The sequence below is a fragment of the Mytilus californianus genome, unplaced genomic scaffold (genome assembly GCF_021869535.1).
Source record: "Mytilus californianus isolate M0D057914Y unplaced genomic scaffold, xbMytCali1.0.p SCAF_7, whole genome shotgun sequence".
Classification (NCBI taxonomy): domain Eukaryota; kingdom Metazoa; phylum Mollusca; class Bivalvia; order Mytilida; family Mytilidae; genus Mytilus; species Mytilus californianus.
Window position 1 is genome coordinate 31,793,271 of NW_026262723.1, and position 22,460 is coordinate 31,815,730.

The following is a 22,460-nucleotide window of genomic DNA, read 5'->3' on the forward strand; positions in this document are numbered from 1 at the left end:
ACAGACTAGCTTAAATTTGCTTAAAAGTGACCTGGTAACCCGAGGAATTTTAAACCTGACCCTGTGACATAAGGGGTACCTTTTTGGAGCCCTATATTAATATATTAGCATCCCTGTGGTATTTTGGATTTGGATGAATTTGCAATAGGTTTTAGACACCTTCTATCAGCAATTCCACCTGAACTCCTGACAGTCTGTCTAGATGTCTGAAACTTTCACAGAATTTTTTAATATAGTGCAATTTCACATTTACTATTTCATGATTTGTACCTCTATGGTTATTAGGTTTTACATAGCAGTACATTTACTACATGGACTTTGCCTTATCAATGCAAATCAAGGAGGGTTATGAAATTTTGAGCTCTAGTTTTTATAGCTGAAATGGAAAAATGTATGTTTTACAACTTGAAGATACTCCCCCTTATGTGATTCAGTAACAGTAACCTCCCTTTGGCTGGTATTTTGATAAGATGATTTTTTTTTGAATTTCTACAACAGAGCAGGGGACATAGAAATGTAGGGCATTATCTGCCTTTCTGTCATATAAGTGTACTCATTCTTACAGTTCATGGTGGATCTTTTTTATGAAAATTTATATGAGGTTTATATCATCATCAGCAAGTCCAAAGTCCAAACCACAGCCATTGAAAATTTTTGAACTGAATTATTGGGTATGCAAGGAAATATAAATAATTCGAAAAATTGCCTATTGAACTTTTTTCCTTGTATTTCATGATTGATCTTGATAAAATTTGTATGTTAACTTTGTATTAACAATATTTCAATCATGTTCAAAACCTGGTGCCAATTAATTATTTTTGGGGGGATTACAACCTTATAATACTGCAATTAGCTGTGTTTATTTCCTTAATATAGTAACAAAGCTTTTTTTTGTGCAATGTCAATTTCATTATGGAACACTTTTTCCACAATCAGGGGTTCATTTAGGGATGAAAATAATTATGAAATTTGCGCTACAATTTAAATAGCTATCGATGTATTAAAAACAATATTAGGTCAATGTTATACCTAATATTGTATATTTATTGAGTTAGAAAATGATTGCTAAAGTTTTACAGAAGTTATAACCCTTCAATTATTAATTGCCTCATAACTGCTTTCATGGTTATGATAAGGTGATGATCATAATAAACCTTTTTTTCTTACCATATATTTACTGGCAGTATTTCCATGATTTGAGATTTTAGCTGATGTCATTTAAAGAAGTTTGGTTGCAAAGACTACTACTTGGTGCAATAATGAAGACACATTATACGTACATTATGTGACCATGATGAATAACTACAACATGCTATAGGAAATTTTGGAACAATTGTCTTTTATTTTATCATATTCATTCAATACATTTGTGTACCTTTTTGTAAAAAAAAATGTCAGTGGCTTATTAAAGAATTATTAGTATATTATGATTTCCTTTCAAAAATAGATAAATATTACATTTACATATTAAAGAAATTAAAGACATTTTTTTTTAAATAAGTAGGATTTTACTGAAGTAATTATGAGTTAGAAATAGTCTGCAAAATTGTGTAGAAAATAATAAAAATACAGGAAGATTTCTAGTCTGTTTGTTTTACTGCACATTGTATAAAGTGAAAAGAAGATTTAATTGTATAGATTTCAAGAAAATTTAATTGAATAGAATTAAAAAAAAATAATTGTATAGAATTCAAGAAAATTTAACTTTATAGAATTCAAGATAATTAAATTGTATAGAATTCAAGAAAATTTAATTGTATAGAATTCAAGAATATTTAATTGTATAGTATTCTTGTTAACTTATCATCGTAGATATCCTATATTTATTATGACCCTTTATTGATAATGTTTACTTATGTTAGTAATCATTGTGTGTCTGTCCATCTGTTATCACTTTTTGTTTATTGTTTTTTTTTTGTATAGTTATGATTGTTACAGAATTAGAAATACAGCATTTGTTTGGTTTAAGACTTATAATGAAATGTTTCAAGTTAATGCAAGTTCATCATGGTTGATTAATTTTTCTGGAATTTTAATGGTTTTACCATTATCATTAATTTTTTTCAAAACCACTGCATTTAAGAAAAGCAAGAGTATTAGTGTTTGACCCTTTACTAATAGTATTTCTTATTATACTGTTGATTCATTTATTTTTGTTGGTACCAATTTTTGAGGATCAAAGAGAAAAATTATTTTCGTGGATATTTGATTTTGTGGTTTTACCAAAGTCTGTTTACAGGCCTATAGAAAATTTGTACCTCATTGAACATTTAAATTTGAGTTTCACCTGTAACAACCAAATCAAAGAAAATTTGTATCCCACGAATTATAATGAATCTACAGTAACAGTATGCTCCATATAAAATATTCAAATCCCTTTAATAACTTTTTAAACCATTTTATTCACCTATCTTAATAAAAATGTATTACAGATTTTATCTTTTTAAAGAATAGGTTTCGGTTAGGACCCTTTTTGGTCCCAAATATTAAGTCCCTTATTTCACAATGAAAAGTGTTTCCAGTCCAATGAATTGAAAGTTTTGCATAGTTTGAAATTAAAAATTTTGCCTTTTGTATTCAAAATTTGCAATCAGATACAGGTGAGACATATATCTCTTTGTCAGCAGTTTATTATAATTATCATTATCATTATTCATTGCAATGAAAAATAATTTGATAAAGGGAAATAACTCCTTTCAGAATAACTATTCTGTATTGGATGGAAAAGAGAACAGTAGACATATGATATGAATACAAAGACATAGATGAGGATATAGATAGGGGCTCCTTAATTTCTGTATTCTTAAAATTTTATTTCTTTATCTTTAAAAATAACGCTTATTCTGTAAAATCTCGTGCATTATTCTTTAATTTTCAATAGTTATTTTTATACTTTTGCACACCATTATTCTCTATTCTTTATACTTTTGCACCCCGTTATTCTCTATTCTTTATATATGTTTTCTCATTTTTCTCTATTTGATATTTTTTTTATCATTATTTTCTATTTTGTTAACCCCATGCAGACCCTCATAGATATCGATCCTAGTGAATGTTTATTAATTTTTTTACAATACACACAAGTTCATTCTGTTCACTCTTGGTGTTGTTTACGAAGTGAATGCTGGTGATTTTCTCTCAGAATCTTCCATAAATATTGTTATCACCTTAGTTAGCAGCGCTTTGGTTCCCATAGTGATTCACTCAACACAAGTGGGAGTTATTTTTTTAATCACATAATGTGTACTGTATGTGTGTATATGTAAAAATTAATTATGATCATTATAATTTATTGTCAAATGTTATATTTTCTGTTTAAAGAAATAATTATTTCATTTCTGGTCTATGCTCATTTTATCATGAGTAGGCAATAATTTTACTCTGGGCATTAGCCATGTTAAAATGAGCATAGAGTTTGTTTTCATTCTTGTAGAAAAAAAAAACTTTTTTGTGAACATTAAGACAGTTTTAAAAAGGTAGCCATTTTGATCTGATGAAGAAAAAATTTGTTCTTAAAAAAATAAAAATAATTTGAAGTGTACAAAATAGATGTACATAATGATGTCTATTTTTTTAAAAGGTTTTATTGAATTTTATAACAAGCAACTCCCCCAGAAAAATCAATTTTTATCTACGGCATTGTTCAAATTCAACTGACATTAATGGCACATTCACTTCGTAACGTCAAGCACATGTATCACATATGTTTTTGAATTAGAACATAATGCTTTGTTTACAAATAAAAAAAACAGCGTCATTTAATATTTGAATTCAAGCCATACATATGAACAAATGCTGTATTGATTGTTTCTTTAAACACATACTTTATGAATCCGATCATCTTTTTTTAAACTCAAGTACAGTATGAGTTGTTCTCATTGTTGAAGGCTGTACGGTGGCCGATATTTGCTTATATCCACTTCATTTGCACTATGGCGGATAGTTGTTTCATTGGCAATCATACCACATCTCCTTATTATTATCTTATCATGTTACACCCATATCCATCTGTCGGAAATGTTTTCATGTAATACTCAACTCAGAAATGTTAAATGCATGTGTTGTCATTCAATATGCATTACAGGGGTTCAAATTAGTGTGGGTCCGAGGTCCGGCACCTGCCTTTTCTAGGAGAGGACTTTTCATTTTTAAATTAAAAAAGTCAAGGACCTACCATTCTTTACACTGATGTTTGAGACATGACCATTGATTTCTTATGGAGGGCCCTCCACTTAAAATTTATTTAAAGCAAAGGACAAGGTTCACTTATGGCCCAAAATGGCCCAAAATATCAACTTTATCATAAATCACCAAAACGGTCACAATTTGGTTCGTAAATGGGTCTATTTTAAAAGCCTTAATACTAAATAAATCAGTTCTTTTCATAAAAGTACATAACATTCTCCAATTTAGTAAGCCCATTTTGGACATTTTTTCAAAATATGATGATTTTGTGCAATTTTCAGACCTAAAAGCTTTAGAAACACCTTGGCCGCCACCTACGATCCAAAATGTTTTGTAACCAAAAGATTCCAATTTTTATATAGAATTCATCAATATAAAAACTTTTTGGATAGTGGATGGTGGCCTAGGTTAATTATGCCAAAAACAATTAAAATTATAGAAAAAATTTACCAAAATTGACCTTAGAATACAAATAATATTTATATAAGGGGTCATAGCTACATAATTATAAAGGAAGGTGCCAAAAAAATATATTTTTGTCTTAATAGTATTATCAAAAGTATTTCTATGTGAAATTTGTAATTTTTTGGCCCGATTTAAAAAACATCAAAAATTTAGGGCCAATTTTAATCATTTGTGAACCTTGTCCTTTGAACCCCTGAGCTGTATTATAGTGTCCAAAGCAAATTAACTTGTCCCTTGAATTCCAAAGTATTATATACATGTATCCATCAAATAATATACTTTTGATGTCACATCTTGTTCACACGATATGAGACTGTTAGGCTGCGGTCACGTATTAGCTTCTTACAAATTTCACTATTGGCCTCCAAACTTTTATCAAGGAAAAAATGCAAAAGATGGTATTTACACTGTAAACCAACTAATTTTTCGTGAGCAATTTATTTTACCCTACTTTTTCGGTTTGAAAAATAACATGAGGAGTAAAAAGCATTGTTAAATCACAAGACTATTTTTTTCTAAACCAAAACAAAAATGTATTTCAAAAACAAGTACACAGATGAAGACTTTATGTATGAAAATGATAGTCTATTTAATTTGAGGAGCCCTTAAATGCAAGAAAATTTTGTTAAGGATAGTTATGAAAATGTGGACTTAACTCAGGTGCGAATCCAGGATTTGACTTCAGGGTTGGGGATTGGAAAAGGGTGGGGGGGGGGGGGGGTTGTTTGTGGGCTCTCCAGAAAATTGGGAGAAAGAGAATCATATTTTGAAGAAAAAAAATGACTGTAGTTTTACCTATAAGCTACATTTTTTTTTCAGGGGGGAGGAGGGGGCGCATGTTGAATATGTGACTGTATTTGCCCGTCATATCTCTTTTGACAGAATTTAGTGATGTGTCTTTATTTATATTCCACCAATGTTTGTTCTGTAAAACAGAATTTACCAAACACATTATAAATGTATTGTAATTGTTAACACAATAATTGTTTAAATTGTTATGTAAATGTTGGATCATATTTATCTGAATAAATCTGTGTTATCAACAAGTTTGTTAAGTCTATTTTCAAGGGTAATTTTTTGATGATATGCATGAGGGCCTGGATGGGGTGTACAGAATAAAGAATAAAAGCTAAAAATAAAGAATAGTAGATTAAAATGAAGTGATAAAGAATAAAAGAATAACTGTGAAAAATAAAAGAATCCGGTAATTTAGCACTAATTACAGAAATTTGCCGATTTAGAAACTAATGCATTCTGGGTAATATTTTCAAAAGCATACACCAAAACGTTCTGATTGGTTTAAAACATTCTAAACAATGGCAATTGAACCAATGATGTAACGTTATCATCATTTTGGTGTACAAAACAATGAGATTACCCATAGTCCTTTAGATTATGAGAAGGTGATTTAACCATGCACAGAATAATGAAATCATGTAATAACAAATAAATGTAATGGTAAAATGATTTTCATGAGAATTTTACAGAAAAAGCATTATTTTTTAAGAGAAAGAAAAATGACCCCCAAAATTAAAGAATACAGAAATGAAGGACACTATCTAGACCCTCATGCTTGTTTAGATCAGGGAAATAAGCATTTGACAGTCGAAAACTTCCAAAAGAAAACTGAATATGCAAGACAAGTACTACTTAATTCTTCTGTCTAGCTATTTAAGGGAGCAACCATTTAAGTTCAAAGGCGGAGGTGGAGGGGGTTATTGTTTTTTGTCTGAGTCAGAAAATTTTATACTATAAGGTATAGGGATTCAGAATATTTTTTTTTCATTAAATTGGGGATCAGAATATGTTTTTTAGGAAAAAACCATACCCCCCCCCCCCCCCCCCCCCCTCTTTTGAAGTTAAATGGTTGTTCCCCAACTTTATTTGATTTTGTTCACAAAATAACGTTTTGTTCTGACATTAATAACAAGTTTAATTTCATGACACAAAATCCTCAAACGTAATTATATCTACTCCTTATAGGAGTTATTGCCCTTGGAAGTTGGAATTTACCAAATTTTGTGTATTTGCAGGAACTATAGCAGATTGAGAGAAATTGAATATAGCATAAATGACCAGCAGGACAAGATCTACAAATGATTAAACATTGCTGAAATGTCAGTCAACTCCATGTATAAATTAATCCCTCAATGGATGATTTTTACCTTATTTTGTGTGTTTTCAGCAACTATATATACAAAAATAGATTAGCATCGCTGAAATCATCAGACAACTGTATATAGAAGTATTGGCATTTTTTTAACCTTTTCTTTCTTTTTGGCAGAACCTATAGACGAGAAAAAAGTATAAACAGAAAAATATATTATACCAGATTTATAAACAAGTCTGGTAATTTCTGTAAACTTTACAAAAGTCTTCTGCTTTTGATTAAATTATGGGGCCAATATTAAACCAAATTTGGCCTCAATCATTATTAGGGTATCTGTTTTGATTTTAATCTATTTTTACATGATTTCCAAATCCAAAGTAGAATCAGGTGAGCGACACAGGTTCTTGAAAGCCTCTAGTTTTTTCCCCCGTGCAACACGTTGCGTGTGATGTAGAAATACAGGGCGTCTGTCCCTCTGTCTCTGGGTCCGTCCGGTCTTGTTAGCACTCTCACAAGTACAATTCTTGCCATATTTTTATTAAACTTATATAGTAGGTTAAATATACCAGCAATGTCTCGGACGAGTTATAAAATCAGTTCCAATCGTCTATTTTTAAAAGAATGAAAACAACATGTAAATAATTTCATGTGTCCGAAGCGCTTTAAAAGAGTTATGTCCCTTGGAAACATTAATTATATGAAAAGTTGCCTCGTTAGCGCTCTCACATGTATAATTCTTGCCAGATTTTTATGAAACTTATATTTTAGGTTTATATCAGCAATGTCTCGAACGATCTTCTATAGATTATGAAACTTATGAGTTCGAAAATCAGTGCCAATCAACTTTTTTTATATGACAGCAAAATATTTTGCGGTCGTATATTGGTATCACGTCGTCGTCCGAAGACATTTGGTTTCCAGACAATAACTTAAGTATATGTAAATAGAAATCTATAAAATTTAAACACAAGGTTTATAACCCCAAAAGGAAGGTTGGGATTGATTTTGGGGGTTATGGTCCTAACAGTTTAGGAATTAGGAGCCAATTACTTAAAAGTACAATTTTATGTTTGGATTACCTCCCTTACACTGCTTTTAAATTATGTATAAAGAAATGTTGTATTGTCTTGAGGTGATTAGCTGTCAATTTATTTTTAGAAGTTACTATTAAAAATGCTGATTAAGGAATATTAATTTTAGCCATGATTATGTATGTCATTTTCTATTTTAAGACTTTTATGATGTATTTAAATGGGTAATTATGGTTGCTAACTCCATTGGACATTTGAATTGAGATTATGACCATATCTTGAGGGAAAGATTTTTTTTTTTTAAAAAGGGGGGAGGTGAAAAAAAATTTGGGGGGGGATAAAAAAGAAATTGTGGAGGGGGGGACATTTTTTTCTCATTTCAGATTTCAGAAATTAAAAAGAAAATTTCTTCAAATATTTTTTTTTTGGGGGGGGGGGGCTGAATTCGCAACAGCATAGTGTATTGCACAAAAGCAAAAAACAAGGGGGATAAATATTTTATTACAATCCTAATTCAGACCTGTATCAAGCGCGAATATTGTGTCCATTTTTGCCCCAACTGTTCAGGGTTGGACCTCTGCGGTCCTATCCAGCTGCGCTCGGCGAAGCAATTTATTAAAAGAGTTGTGCCACTTGAAAACATTAATTATATGGAAAATTGCCTCGTTAGTGCTCTCACATGTACAATTCTTGCCAGATTTTGATGAAATCTATTGTAGATTTATATCAGCAATGTCTCAGACGAGTTCGAGAATCAGTGCCGATCAACTTTTTTTAAAAGAGTTATGGCCCTTGGAAACATTAATTATATGGTAAATAGCATCGTTAGCCCTCTCATGTGTACAATTCTTGTCGTTTTTATGAAACTTATATTGTAGGTTTATTTCAGCAATGTCTCGGACGACACATAAAAATCAGTGTCGATTAACATTTTTAAAAAGAGTTATGCCACTTATAAATACAAATTATACGGAAATTTGTATACGTGTACAATTTTGCCAGATTTTTATCAAATTCATATCGAAGGTATATAACAGCAATGACTCGGAAAATTTCGAAAATAAGTGCCGATCAAATATTTTTAAGGAGTTTCCCTAGGAACTTTTAAATATATCGGAAATTGCTATCAAGTCTTCAACTCTCTAGTAAGATAATTTAAAAAAGTTTTAAAGAACAAATATTTTTTTAGTTGTTGCCCTTTGAACAGAACATATAAAATATGTGCAACACAGGGGACATTGGAACTCTGTTCTTTTATTTGTTTTTTTTTGGTAGAAACTGTAGTAGATAGATAAAAATTGTAAAGTGATAAATGTACATCAGGGCAAGATCTAAAAATAAAAAAGACATGCATATATGTGTTTTTGCAGAAAAAAATAATAGTTAAATAGCGAGAAACTGATAATAGCAAAAATGATCAGCAGGACAAGATCTATTCACAAGTCAACATGGCCTTATAGGAGTTATTGCCCTTGAAAGACCAATTTTACCCTTGTTATGCTTTCTGGTCACAAACTATTCAGAAGTATTGTATTTCATTGTATCAATTTTATGCAAAAATGTTAGGTGAGAAATATAGACTCCTTGGACCCTGTACTTTTCTTGCTAAATACGTCACAGGAACCTTACATTTTTAAATCTGTACAAGACTTGAGTCTTTGAGATATAATTGAGAATGGAAATGGGGAATGTGTCAAAGAGACAACAACCCGACCATAGAGCAGACAACAACTTGCTTTATTTAGTAGTAGTTACTGGCTTTAATTTGAACTAGCTTTCAGTAAATGTGAGAACTCTTAGATCATTACTTTATGCCTTTTGTCCATGTTAAGATGTTTTTGTGCTTCTTGCCAATCTGATGATTCAAACCATTTCATACTGATCTTTACAGTTTCTACTTATATTGTGCTGTTACATTACTGCCTCAGGTTAGGGGATGGTAGCTAGAGCACATAAAACACGTTTAACCCCGCAACATTCTTTATGAGCCCGTCCCAAATTAGGTTCATGTCTGTAATATTAGTTTTTCGTTTGTTGTTTAGTTATAAATCCGGCCGTTGTTTGTGTTCGTTTGAACTGTTTCACATTTTGTTATGTCGGGCCAATTATAGCTGACTATGCGGTATGAGTTTTGATCATTGTTGAAGGCCTTATTGTGACATGAGTTGTATTTTGACTATGATAACTAGTTGTCCATAAGACAATCATTACCTCTTTATATCATATGTTTAGAAAATTGCAAAATTTTCAAATTTTCAGGGTTTTTTTTAAGCTCCCGTGAAAACGTTGCTGCTAATAAGAGGTAGATAGAGATATGATGTATATACTATATTTTTATCAACTGACAGCAAACGTCAGGGGCGGATTTAGGGGGGGGGGTTGCTTCACCCTCCCCCTTTTGGAGCTTTATTTATGGTTAACCCAGACTATTTACACCGGTTCCACTACAAATTTTGTCTAGTTCGGGGGCCAGTGCCCACCCCTTTTCAAAATCCTGGATCCGCATCTGAACATTAACTTTTTTTAATATCAGTATATCAAGCCTCTATTACAATTTGCTACACATATGATATACAGAGGTTTTACGTGTACATCTAACAAAAAACTGTTTTCTAAGAGACGATTATGATTATTCAAAATCATGGTTTACACTTTTTTATTATCAGCGTGGTTACCAAAGTAAACAAAGTATTGGTCTGATTTAACCTTAATCCGACAGGCACTTGTCTATGAAAAAAACAACCTATATACATACCTTTATAAAACACAGGTAAAACAAATTTAGAGACAAGTGCCTGTGCTTAATCCCCCTACTTGAAATTTAAATTTATGACTACTGTTATCGACACACTTTAACCACTTTTCTGGTTTTTTGATATTAAAAAAATCGATTTGTATACATTGTCAATCAACAAAGTTCATACGCGATATGTACAATTCTAGAAATGGTACTAAATAACTTTGTGGTACCATTTTCCTCAGCAGAGATTATATACATTTATTATTGTAACTGTTAAACAATATTTTGTTTAAACAATGGAGGGGATATACAAATAAATATATACAATGTTTATAAATGTGGTCAGATATATGTTTGTATGTTTATGTTTATGTATATATGTCTTGGTAAAAATCCTATACTTTTGGATTTTAAACCAATAAAATATCTTATCTTATCTTATCTTCACCAATTTTTCCCACAAAGGGGGCCTTTTGCACCCCCCCTCCCTAAATCCGCCTCTGAACAGATTATGGAAGAAGTGTTTCGTATCTTAATTAAACGATTATTACTGTTACAATTCTTTGCGATTATCTTCGATTTCAATAATTATAATGAATACAGTTATTTATTTTTTTTCCGTTTGAATGATTTTATGTATTCTGCTCAAGTGAGTTATTTATAGATAGTAAATTAACGCCTATCAAGTATAACATAGTTTACAGAAACAGAACTTTAATATGGAGAATGCGTGGATTATTTTTAACAAAGACTCTCCAGATCACTAATAAGGTAATAAATTAAGGTTTATCATACAAAATTGCCAATCACTTTCATAATATCTCCGGATTCATTTCAATCAGTCAGGATTTTCAGTCCACCATCATCACTGGTGTTAAACTGATAATCTTAACTGGAATTACGACGATCCCAATATGGCGACGGCAGAAATAGGTAAAATCTTTTCAATCATTTTTCTCAAATGTAGCCTGTTGTTGTCAAGAGTTACTCAGCTGCAAGGTTATTCTATACCATTACATCATATTTGAATCGTAACGGTGCACTATAATTGTCTAAGCGCTTAGAAAATTGCCCGTCGAAAAATTCGGGATGATAATCGTAACTCGATGGCATTTTTCTTGTTTGATAATCGTAATTTCTTTTTTCAGATAATAGTAACTGAAAAATAATAAATGTGTCTTCCAGCCTTGGTTTGGGGTTGGGGTTGGGGAGGGGGGGGTGTATTACCAATATCCCATATCCCAAAAGTGCAATCCTTTCATCGCTTCTTATGAAAGTCCCGTATACCACATTTAATATGGCATATGTTTTGCCTCATATATCGCATATATCCAATCAACATAATCAATAAAAAGGGCAAATTAACCTCCCCTATCCCAATATACCCTGTACCACGGGGTTGTTGTGGGTTACTTCCTATATATAGCCATACTAGCCGATTAAAAAAAAAAATAATTGTTAAGATATATCATTTATTCAAATGTTCTTTTATATCCTTGAGGCATCGTCCCCTGGTATCAACTGCATTCAAGTTACCTATGATGCTTCCTTGTTTGCTTTTGATACAGGTAGGAAAGAGACATTTACACACATTTTACATGCCTATGGCCCATAAGGTATCGCCCCCTGGTGTCAGCTGCCTTTAGGAAACCATAATGCTTTCCTATTTGCTGCTGACACAGGATGAGTCATGGACATGTTTAATTTCTACTTTCTTTTTGGCTAATTATTATATATTTAATTGATCCAACTTTTTGTGTACTATACATATGTGGATATCTATTTTTCTTTTTTTCTTTTTGGGCTGCTTGTTATCTATATCAACCACACTTGCAATAAAATGCATTAGTATTAAAAAAACCAACATACTATAGATTCTTTATCTACGTATTCTTTAAGAACTTAAATAGTTCTCGTTTAACTTTTTTTTTTTTTTTTATCTCATTGTTTGTATTGTATTATGAAAAAATTATTCATGTTGTAATGTTTATGCCCTTTGGGGCCCATAATTGGAAATAAAAAAATATCTCTCTTATATATATATAAAGCCATAACATGGATCAGATTTTTGGTCTCCGACAATATATGAATGGGGATATTTTTTTTAAATTTCAGCAGCACGCCAGAAGTGACCCCCACCCCTCCAACATGCGCTATAAAAGCCTCATTTATTATAAGATCGCTGCCAGTTTTGAGTCCCCTTTGGATGGGATCAGAAATTTTGAAGAAGGGAAATGGGGGGGGGGGGGGGGGGTGCTATTAACTGAACGTTTATACTAAAATTCTGCGCGAAATGAACACAAAAAAAATCCATTTCAACAGTACTCATGAAATTGTTTTACATGTGTCATTTGGGGCCTTTTATAGGCCGTACGGTGACCTACAGTTGTTAATTTCTGTGTCATTTGGTCTCTTGTGGAGAGTTGTCTAATTGGCAATCATACCACATCTTCTTTTTTATAATTAATCACTAATCTGAAACCCGTTAGTTTTCTCGTTTGAATTGTCTTACATTGTCATTTCGGTGCCTTTTATAGCTGACTATGCGGTATGGGCTTTGCTCATTGTTGAAGGCCGTACGGTGACCTATAGTTGTTAATTTCTGTGTCATTTGGTCTCTTGTGGAGAGTTGTCTCATTGGCAATCATACCACATCTTCTTTTTTATATATACGCACGTTTTGCCCGACAATTACTGCAATACCTCATACATTTGTGTAACTTCCTTTAAAATTGCCTCTTCTCTCATTCCCATATTTTTTAAACATTGAATTTCCTAGTTCCTGGAGTTTTATGTATTTTAACATAGTTCGTGTTTCCCCATTTCCAAATTTCCTGAAGCTTGTAACCCCTCCAAATTTTATGATATACTAGTATGTAGCTGTTTACATTAGAACTATTAATCATATAATTATGCACTAAAAGAAATGACATAAGATGTTGTAATTTTTTTTCGTGATTAATTTATCCCCATATTTCATCATATGCTAACAGATAGCCGTTTTTAGTGTCAATATCAATCTAAATCTATTCAGTTACGATTATCTTCTCATTTTTTACTACCGGAATTACGATTATCCTTTTTTTTCGAATTACGATTATCATCCCGAATTTTTCGACGACAATTTTCTAAGCGCTTAGACAATTATAGTACACCGTTACGATTCAAATATGATGGTAATAGTATAGAAAAACCTTGCAGCTGATTAACTCTTGACAACAACAGGCTACATTTGAGAAAAATGACTGAAAAGATTTTACCTATTTCTGCCGTCGCCATATTAGGATCGTCGTAATTCCAGTTACGATTATCAGTTTAACAACAGTGATCATGGATTTTGAAGACATTGTCTATCGACCACTGCACCTCTGCCACTGTATTTTTTAACCATGTTTATGATGAAAGCGACTTTAAACGGAAGTCTAATTTTGTCTCACGCACTGATTGGAATAAAATATTATACGGACACTATAGACCACCACAGGATATTATCTAGTCCAAATAATTATGACGTCTTGGAAGGCTATTTTATTTTTTTGCTTTGACGCCTTCCTGCGTCAATGTGGGATAAAAAAGAGTCAAAATCGAAAAATACACACAGCAGACGGCATGATTATCTGGACTAATTATTATCCAGACTCCTTTCTTTTCTATGTCTAGACGAAATTGGTAATGTATCGGTATTCATTCCGATGGTACAGAATAAAAATATTAGCCGAAGTAGGCCTTGCCCATAGGATGACTTACAACAAAAAACAATACGAATAAGAATTTTAATCACCAAAGTAGGGCCATAATGAGTAGGACATACATCACACATAGACACGTCACAGACAATATGTTTTGAAACATACAAAAAAATATAATATGATTGTGTCCAACTAAAATCTGTGTGAAAGGGTGAAATTTCAATGGTATATATATATATATATACAACTTTGAGGATTGTACTTTGATCGGTATGACATTACTGTTTTGATAATAAAATATTCATTGGAACATATTGATTGGATCTATTTACTTATTTATGGAATAGAATCTTATTTCAATAATAAAAGACTGAAGCATGCTGTTTTGTTTATTTTTATATGATAATTAAGGTGATATCATGACCTGAGTTCTGGTATGTGAACCTTTTAAATGTCTATTCATTGAATTGATGGTCAGTTGAGGTCATTTTGTCTATTTTATTGGTCATTTAAATCACACGTTTGTCGATGGAAGGAAATCTATATGTTCTTTCAATTAAAGTATTCTTTTGATTGTATTCAGCATGAATGCAGACATTTTCACTCGTAGAACATCGATGGAAATATTTGGTGTACGTTTTTCCTTTTTTTCATTTAATATTTTCCACAACTCCTTACAGTTACTGTTTCTTAAATTTTGTATTTTTTTCTGAAAGTCTTTCTATACTCGTGTATAGAAAAGGTCATCTGTTTTTTATACCTTCTCTCTGCATCTTTCATTTCAGCTTGTTTGGCACTTTCTATGCTCCCAACGTTTTTGTCAAACCATGGTTTGCTTTCTTTCGTATTCTTTTTCACCTTCGTGTTATAAGAATGGTGCCTATAACCTTTTCAGCAGTTCCAAAAGTACTTCGTTTATGTGTTTGGACAACTTATTTACAGAATTTTGTGACATAATACTTGACTTCAAAAAGTCTTTAATTCATTTTCTAATTCTGCAATCTTATTTCCATCAATGTTTTCAATAAACTCTTGTTTTTTTCACTTTATGTTTTCACTGCAAGTTCTTACATCAATGTCTGTAGCTTCAATAACATCAAAATCGTGCTCATTTTTATAGTCACATTTTACAAAAGTGTCAGTGGACAATGTACATCTGAGTAGTTAAGAGACGAAAAAGTAGCTACATGCATATTTATTACATGATTTAACAATTCAAATGAGCATACAAAATAATCAACAACACTAGAACTTCTACATGTGAATATCCCCTCTTCATCACCATTTACTCTTATAATTTAGACCTACCGAATTAGACTCATCACCAGGTTTGTACTTACATGAGTAATACGACGGGTGCCACATGTAGAGCAGGATCTGCTTACCCCTCCGGAGCACCTGAGATCACCCCCAGATTTTGGTGGGGGTCTTGTTTCTCAGTCTTTAGTTTACTATGTTGTGTTTTGTGTACTGTTGTATGTCTGTATGTCTGTTTGACAATTTGTCTTTTTCTTTTTTAGCCATGGCGTTGTCAGTTTATTTTCGACTTATGAGTTTGGATGTCCCTTTGGTATCTTTCGCCTCTCATTTAGTATGAATAGATTGTTATTTCTACATATATCAAGTAAAGAGTTTACAAGCGAGTTTTTTCTATTTATCTTTACTACATCTAATACTTAGATATAGGAAGATGTGGTATGAGTGCCAATGAGACAACTCTCCATCCAAGTTACAATTTATAAAAGTAAACCATTATAGGTCAAGGTACGGCCTTCAACACGGAGCATTGGCTCACACCGAACAGCAAGCTATAAAGGGCCTTAGCATATTTAACTCTTGCAAAGTATTTGAGTAATCATTGCAAATATCCGAGTCACTGATTATGTCATGTTTGCTGTATAAAATATTTGAAAATCGATATCGGAAGCAGTTCTACTATTGAAATCTCCTACAAGCAGAATATATCTATGGTTAATAGAAAGTTTCAACAACTCTTGTTCAAGTTAATTCAATGCATCAGTTATTTTGTACAGCGAATTTTCAGGGGGATGTACACGTTTCCAATCATTACGTCTTCATCAGTCTGGAGGAAATCGACATATATCTTAATCAAAGCACTAACTAAAGTTACTTTTCGTTTTAATAATATGAATATATTTGGACATTTTATGTTTATACCCAAAAGCTATGCCACCTGATTTAACTCTAGAGTGTGACTCCCGATTTTTGAATTTAGAAAAATATTCTGGTATGTTAACATTATTAAAATTATCAGTAATTGTTTCAGTTAAACATATAAGATCAAAGTCACTAATCAAATTGATAAATTCAGGATACAGCGATTTATTTACTAAACCACAACAGTTTAAGGCTTAGCATTTTAATATCTTGCAGAAAAGTATTTGTGTTTCGAATTAAGCGTGAAGTAGAACATTGATCGTTACTATCGATTCTGTTGGCATTCACAACAAATGACTCTCTCTGGGGGTGCTAAGTATGTTTTGGCGTCGATGTGCGTTTAAGTTTTTGCACGGGGTTTTATCTGGAGTATGAGACATTTTTGTGTGAGTCTGTGTGTTCGTATCTATTTCGTCTTCCCCTTAACGTTGTTCGTTGTGTATTTCCACATCATCGGAAAAATGTCCCTCACTAACTTGACCTGGCAACCTTCAGCTCATTTTTTTTTTCATTAAAGGCAAAGACTTTCTAGCCTGCTCGATTTCGTCTGGGAATTGTTGGTTGACTCCGAACGATTTGTCTTTCAGGCGGTAGGTGTTTGATAGAACCTTGCAAGATCTTTATAGAATATAAACCTGGCGTCGATTGGTCGTGGTTGCCTCTTTTTCCTGCGCGAGCTTCACTGCCGAAGATGAACATTTCCCAGTTCTATCGCATCTGTGATATGTATAGTTCTTTGCTAGTAAAGTCTTTCGCTACACGCTCAGTATTGTTTGTGCTCCGTCTCTTGTATTCCTGTGAATATCAAGTTTTTCTTCACCGATCTGCATTGTAAATTGAGTAAGTTGTTACGGAGTTCTTCATGTTCCTCTCGCGCATCACTAAAAGCTGACTTGATTTCTGACCTTAATTCGGTTGTTTGGTCTTCTAAGTCGTTAGCTAATCTACTAACAGATGATCTCACTTTTCTTTACGTCTTTTAACATTGTTGTCATATTTTACTTTAAGGATGCCATTGTACTTATGCCAGATTTAGGAATTATTGTCAGATGTTCGGACTCCTTGGTTTTTTTCCTACGATACAGGGTAAAATATTTTGCCCCATAACACCCATTTTTCTTTTCATATAAGACTTTCAACAGCTCATAAAATAAAAGGTCAATTAATTACCAGCAGTTAAGCAGATTCTAGTTTTCTTTTCGTTCGATTTGAGACCCAAATAATACCAATGTAAATATAAGGTAAAAATCCGAGTCAGCCTTTTCCCGCCATTTTTAAAACTTAAATATCTCGAAAAGTAGTTCCATAACCTACCAATATTTGTAGCTTATATTGTTCCTTAACTAATGTTCTTGTGACTTATAGTATCAATTTTAAATTCTAGATATTTTTAATTTCACCTAAGAACATCCTTTAAGTCGTCCATAAAATCACTTATACTCTGTAGATTACTATTAACTTCTTAATTTTATTGTTAACATGTAAATTCTTTTGCTGTTTACCAAGACTGCTATGTTGTGTTTTAATTGTGATATTCCGGACTCACTTTTTCTCACCTTACATTTAATTTTTGAACTGATGATTCAACTTCGTTAACTTTTGTTTTCAACTCGCTATAAATTTTAGCTAAGGTTGTAAATGTTCTGTTCATTTGGGTAACTTGTGCCATTCCCTTTCCGATATAAGTAAGTCTGCCATTTAACCCACTCGTAAAGAGACTCAATATGTTGTTCGTCGTTCTGAATGCTGTTCTCTTTGAATGCAATACATCCCGGAGTACAGGTGATAAACACCTCTTGGGATTCTACTGACTGTTTATATTATACAAACTTAGAATATAGAAAAGTGCTCTCCACCAATGAAATCGTAGGATTTGGTGTGTCTTAATTGTGAGAAATAAATGTACATCATGTTCTTAGTAAGTGATTGTCCTATTTTTAGGCTTACTACAAGTTCAAAGCATATAATTTCAATAAATGATTTACAACTGCCCGAAGCACATTTATTTCATTTTATTATTGAAATTAATTAAAAATTGTAAATAGTTAAACAAACAAAAATCAAAATACATTGAAGTTTACTGTACCGTTAAACAATGTTAAAGTTATAATTTGAATATTAGTTAAATTGAATTGCTATAAAAAACATTATCAAAGCAATGCAAAAGGAAAGAAAGGAAAAGTCCTTTTAACTAAAAACTTAAATCTTAAAGCTAAAACACTAACACGTACAGTACAACATTTCAGTATTTACATATAGGGGATAAATAAAGCTGTACCTTTGAATTTCATTTTAAAGGCATTTTATTTGAACATTTTAATTTTAGTTGATTACCTTACTTAATGAAATCGTATTTAATGTAAAGAGTTGGATTCAAATATTGTCTGTGATTTGAACTGTAAATATACAAAAAGACAATTTCTCAAATGAATAACGGTTTAGCCACTGTATATTTAATGCATGACTTCCTTTTTAGGCATTTCATTTATGGATTAGTATTAGGGATGTAAGGACTTGCTTATAATTTGGGAAAATTTTAGTAGATTGTGATTTAAACATTTAGATGACACATGCAACGGTACGATTAAATGGTAGAAATTGTATGAGTTTCCCAACTGTGATTATGAATGTGAATAAAGTGAATATTTTAGTGAGGAATTATCTGTTTTCATTCATGATATTTAGACACACAACAGTACTCATGATTTTTGTCGAGCAGAAAGCATGACATATGGATAGTGATCAGGCGGCGGCGGCGGCGACGGCGTTAACTTACTACTTAAAAGCTTTATGTTTTAGAAGGCGGAAGACCTGGATACTTCATACTTTGTATATAGATGCCTTATGTTATGAAGTTTCCATCTGTCATATGTCTATTGTCCTTGACCTCATTTTCATGGTTCAGTGACTACTTGAAAAAAAAAGTTAAGATTTTTGTAATGTTAATTTCTCTCTTATTATGAGTAATATGATAAGTATATTTAGTATGTGCGTACCTTGCAAAGTCCTCGTGCCTGTCAGACAGTTTTCATCTGACCTCGACCTCATTTCATGGATCAGTTAAGTTTTCGTGGTCAAGTCCATATCTCAGATACTATAAGCAATAGGTCTACTATGTTTGGTGTATGGAATGATTGTAAGGTGTACATGTCCGAATGACAGGTTTTATTTGACCTTGACCTCATTTTCACGGTTCATTGCTCAGTGTTAAGTTTTATATTTTGGTCTGTTTTTCTCAAAACTATAAGCAATAGGTCAAATATATTTGGTGTATGGAATGATTGTAAGGTGTACATGTATTTCAGGTTTGGCTTATCTGACCTTGACCTCATTTTCTTGGATCATGTTAGGTTTATGTGATACTTGTAGTAAAGCTTTATATTTAGGACTATCAACATGAAATTAATGGTCAGTAAAGCAGGCGAGACATTTCAGCGTGTGCACTCTTGTGTTCTTTAGCTCTTTTCCTATGGAAATTGCCTGGGGGGATTGTACACTTCGTTAGTGGATTTTTTAAGAATTCACTTTCATAACTATATCTACTATAATGATGGAAAATTGTATGCTGGAAAATGAAAATAAAATAAAGTAAACTTAGATAAATAAACGAATAAATAAATAAAATTGTATTATATTGCATTTCTAAAGTTTTGAAATAAAATAGGTGACGTAAGATTAAGTAATAACCCGTTACTTAGTCTAGTTATTAACGTTTTGGAGGGAAAGGGGAGACAACTCGATACAGCAGCGATCCCTCCCCCTTTTCCTGCATAACAGAATGGCGAAGGACCCGGGCAACATCACATATCACACCTGCTGTTTGGAATAAATCATTAAAACGTCATTGTATTTTATTCATTAGCGCCAGGCCTCGAAAGAACAAGTGTCCGAGATGAGGGACGCACCCACAGAAGGTATTACATTAACCGGAAATGAGTGAGCTAGTATTCCCCAGGTACCCCGAAAGAAGCTAGAATCCCCAAATGAACGAAAGCGAGAATAGAGCGAAAGCAAAAGATGTCTGTCCCCCGTTACTTAGTCTAGTTATTAACGTTTTGGAGGGAAAGGGGAAACAACTCGATACAGCAGCGATCCATCCCCCCTTTTCCTGCATAACACTACTATGAATAGTCATTCATGAATAGCATTTTATAGTGCATGGAAAGTCATGTACTATGGAAATTAGAAGGGAAAAAACTGGTTTTCCATTGGACGAGAAGGGGTGAGTATGTTCTAAGCTGAAATGTCTCGCCTGCTTTACTGACCATTGATTTTGAAAAGGTATATACTCGACGCCGAGGTTGACAAGTAAGACTTTAATTTTGGATTATTGATTTAAACCGGTTAAATTGAAATATAGGTAGCCCAGGCCACACAGCATGTTAATCATTCTTACTACATTGATTGTGATTATAAGACGTCACAGGAAAGATGTGCATGTATGCGGGGGTTGGGCAAGGGGGCCGATGGTAATGCAAGTATGCACTTCAAGTTTAATAAAATTGACATTGTAAGCCAATTTTAAACAAATAGTACAGTTCCTAGAAATATTGAAGCATCTTTTAGCATTCTCCAAATATACCCGACACTCCGATAATTACAAGTTTATATTTTATACGTTTTACATTTTATTCCTTCTGCTTGTGATTTTGCGCTAAGTTGATGACGCCTATAGGGGGTATCGAGCGGAGAACGACATGGGTAAATGTGATCAGATTAACTGACTAGGGATAATATAATCCCATACCTATTCCAATTAAAGGCAATATATCAAATTGTTGAGCATCATTCTGATGTCATACGAAACCACTGCGTATGAATCTTATATGATTCTTATTGCCCACAACAACCTGCGTATGTATATATGCAATGTCGGTGTGTGTTCTCGAAGTAAATTGTTCCATAAGCTCCGTTTGTTGTCTGTGATTGCATTAGAGGTGCTGTCGATTTCTGCTAACGCCTAGGCATTTTTTTGCCATCCGCCGCGAAGTTGTCCGCTATTTTTCTACGGTCGGCCAAAAAATATTATGTGCATAGATTTTCAAAAGAATTAACATCAAGCATTAATCTGTGCACTCACAACATGAACAGAAACTCCAAAGAGAAATATGAAGGACTGTGTAAGGGATGTCAAACCGGCGAAAAACGACTCACATTTTACATAATACCTATGAGAAACTACATTACACGTTCGAGTTTACAATAGTATTTTTTTTAGACGAAGCTGTTGTTGTTAGGAAATATACATGATTTACATTCATTCTTCACAATTAAGGAACATCAAATTCTACAATTTCATTGGTCGAGAGCGCTTAACTTTAGTCTAAATCATTTTTGTTTTTCGTTTAATGTTTTGTACATAGAGCAGGCCGTTAATTTTCTCATTTGAATTGTTTCACAATTTTAATTTTGGGGCCTTTTATAGCTTAATATGTGGTTTGGGCTTTGCTCATTGTTGAAGGCCATTCGTTGACCTATAGTTGTTAACTTCTACGTTATTTGGTCTATGGCCATTAGGGCGGAGAGTTGTCTCATTGGAAATCATGGTCATGATGGTGGAGAGTTGTCTTATTGGCAATCATGGCCATGATGGCGGAGAGTTGTCTCATTGGCAATCATGCCACATCTCCTTATTTTTATATTTTATTATTTCAGAAGAGGTTTGAACATGAAATACTTGATCAAGACAATAGCGCTGACGTTGGTTCTAGTTGTCACCGTGGCATTATTTAATAAATTTTCTGCAATCATTTTTGGTTATGTAAGTATATCAATATCTGCTTTTAAATATGACTATTTTCTTAATTAAGGCTAACAGATATTACATTTGAACATAAAAGGAGGTTTCTTTGAATGACGAAATGGGACTCTTTTCAGAATTAGGACTTACAGGTCTATATTTTCACAAATAAGTTTACCTATGAATTACATTTTTTCTCTTTTTTTTAGGGGTCGGGGGGAGGTGGGGGGAGTCGGGCGCTCACCTTTCTGAATCCGCGCCTACTTATTTCATTTGTGTATGTACAGTTTCTAATAACATATTGGCGTACTTTTGAACATTC

At 32.7% G+C, this 22,460-nt stretch overlaps 2 protein-coding genes across 2 annotated transcripts in view; one reads left to right on the forward strand and one right to left on the reverse strand.

The window, feature by feature from the left end:
• The window catches only part of LOC127709174 (uncharacterized), a 243,365-nt gene that overhangs the window by 147,517 nt on the left and 73,388 nt on the right, over positions 1-22,460 (reverse strand). The window lies entirely within an intron of this gene.
• LOC127709172 (uncharacterized) overlaps positions 11,193-22,460 on the forward strand; it is a 31,923-nt gene continuing 20,655 nt past the window's right edge. The window contains exons 1-2 of the mRNA XM_052214525.1: positions 11,193-11,302; positions 22,054-22,159. Coding sequence (XP_052070485.1) covers positions 22,067-22,159 — 93 coding nt within the window. The 5' untranslated portion in view covers positions 11,193-11,302; positions 22,054-22,066. The remainder of the gene's footprint in view (positions 11,303-22,053; positions 22,160-22,460) is intronic.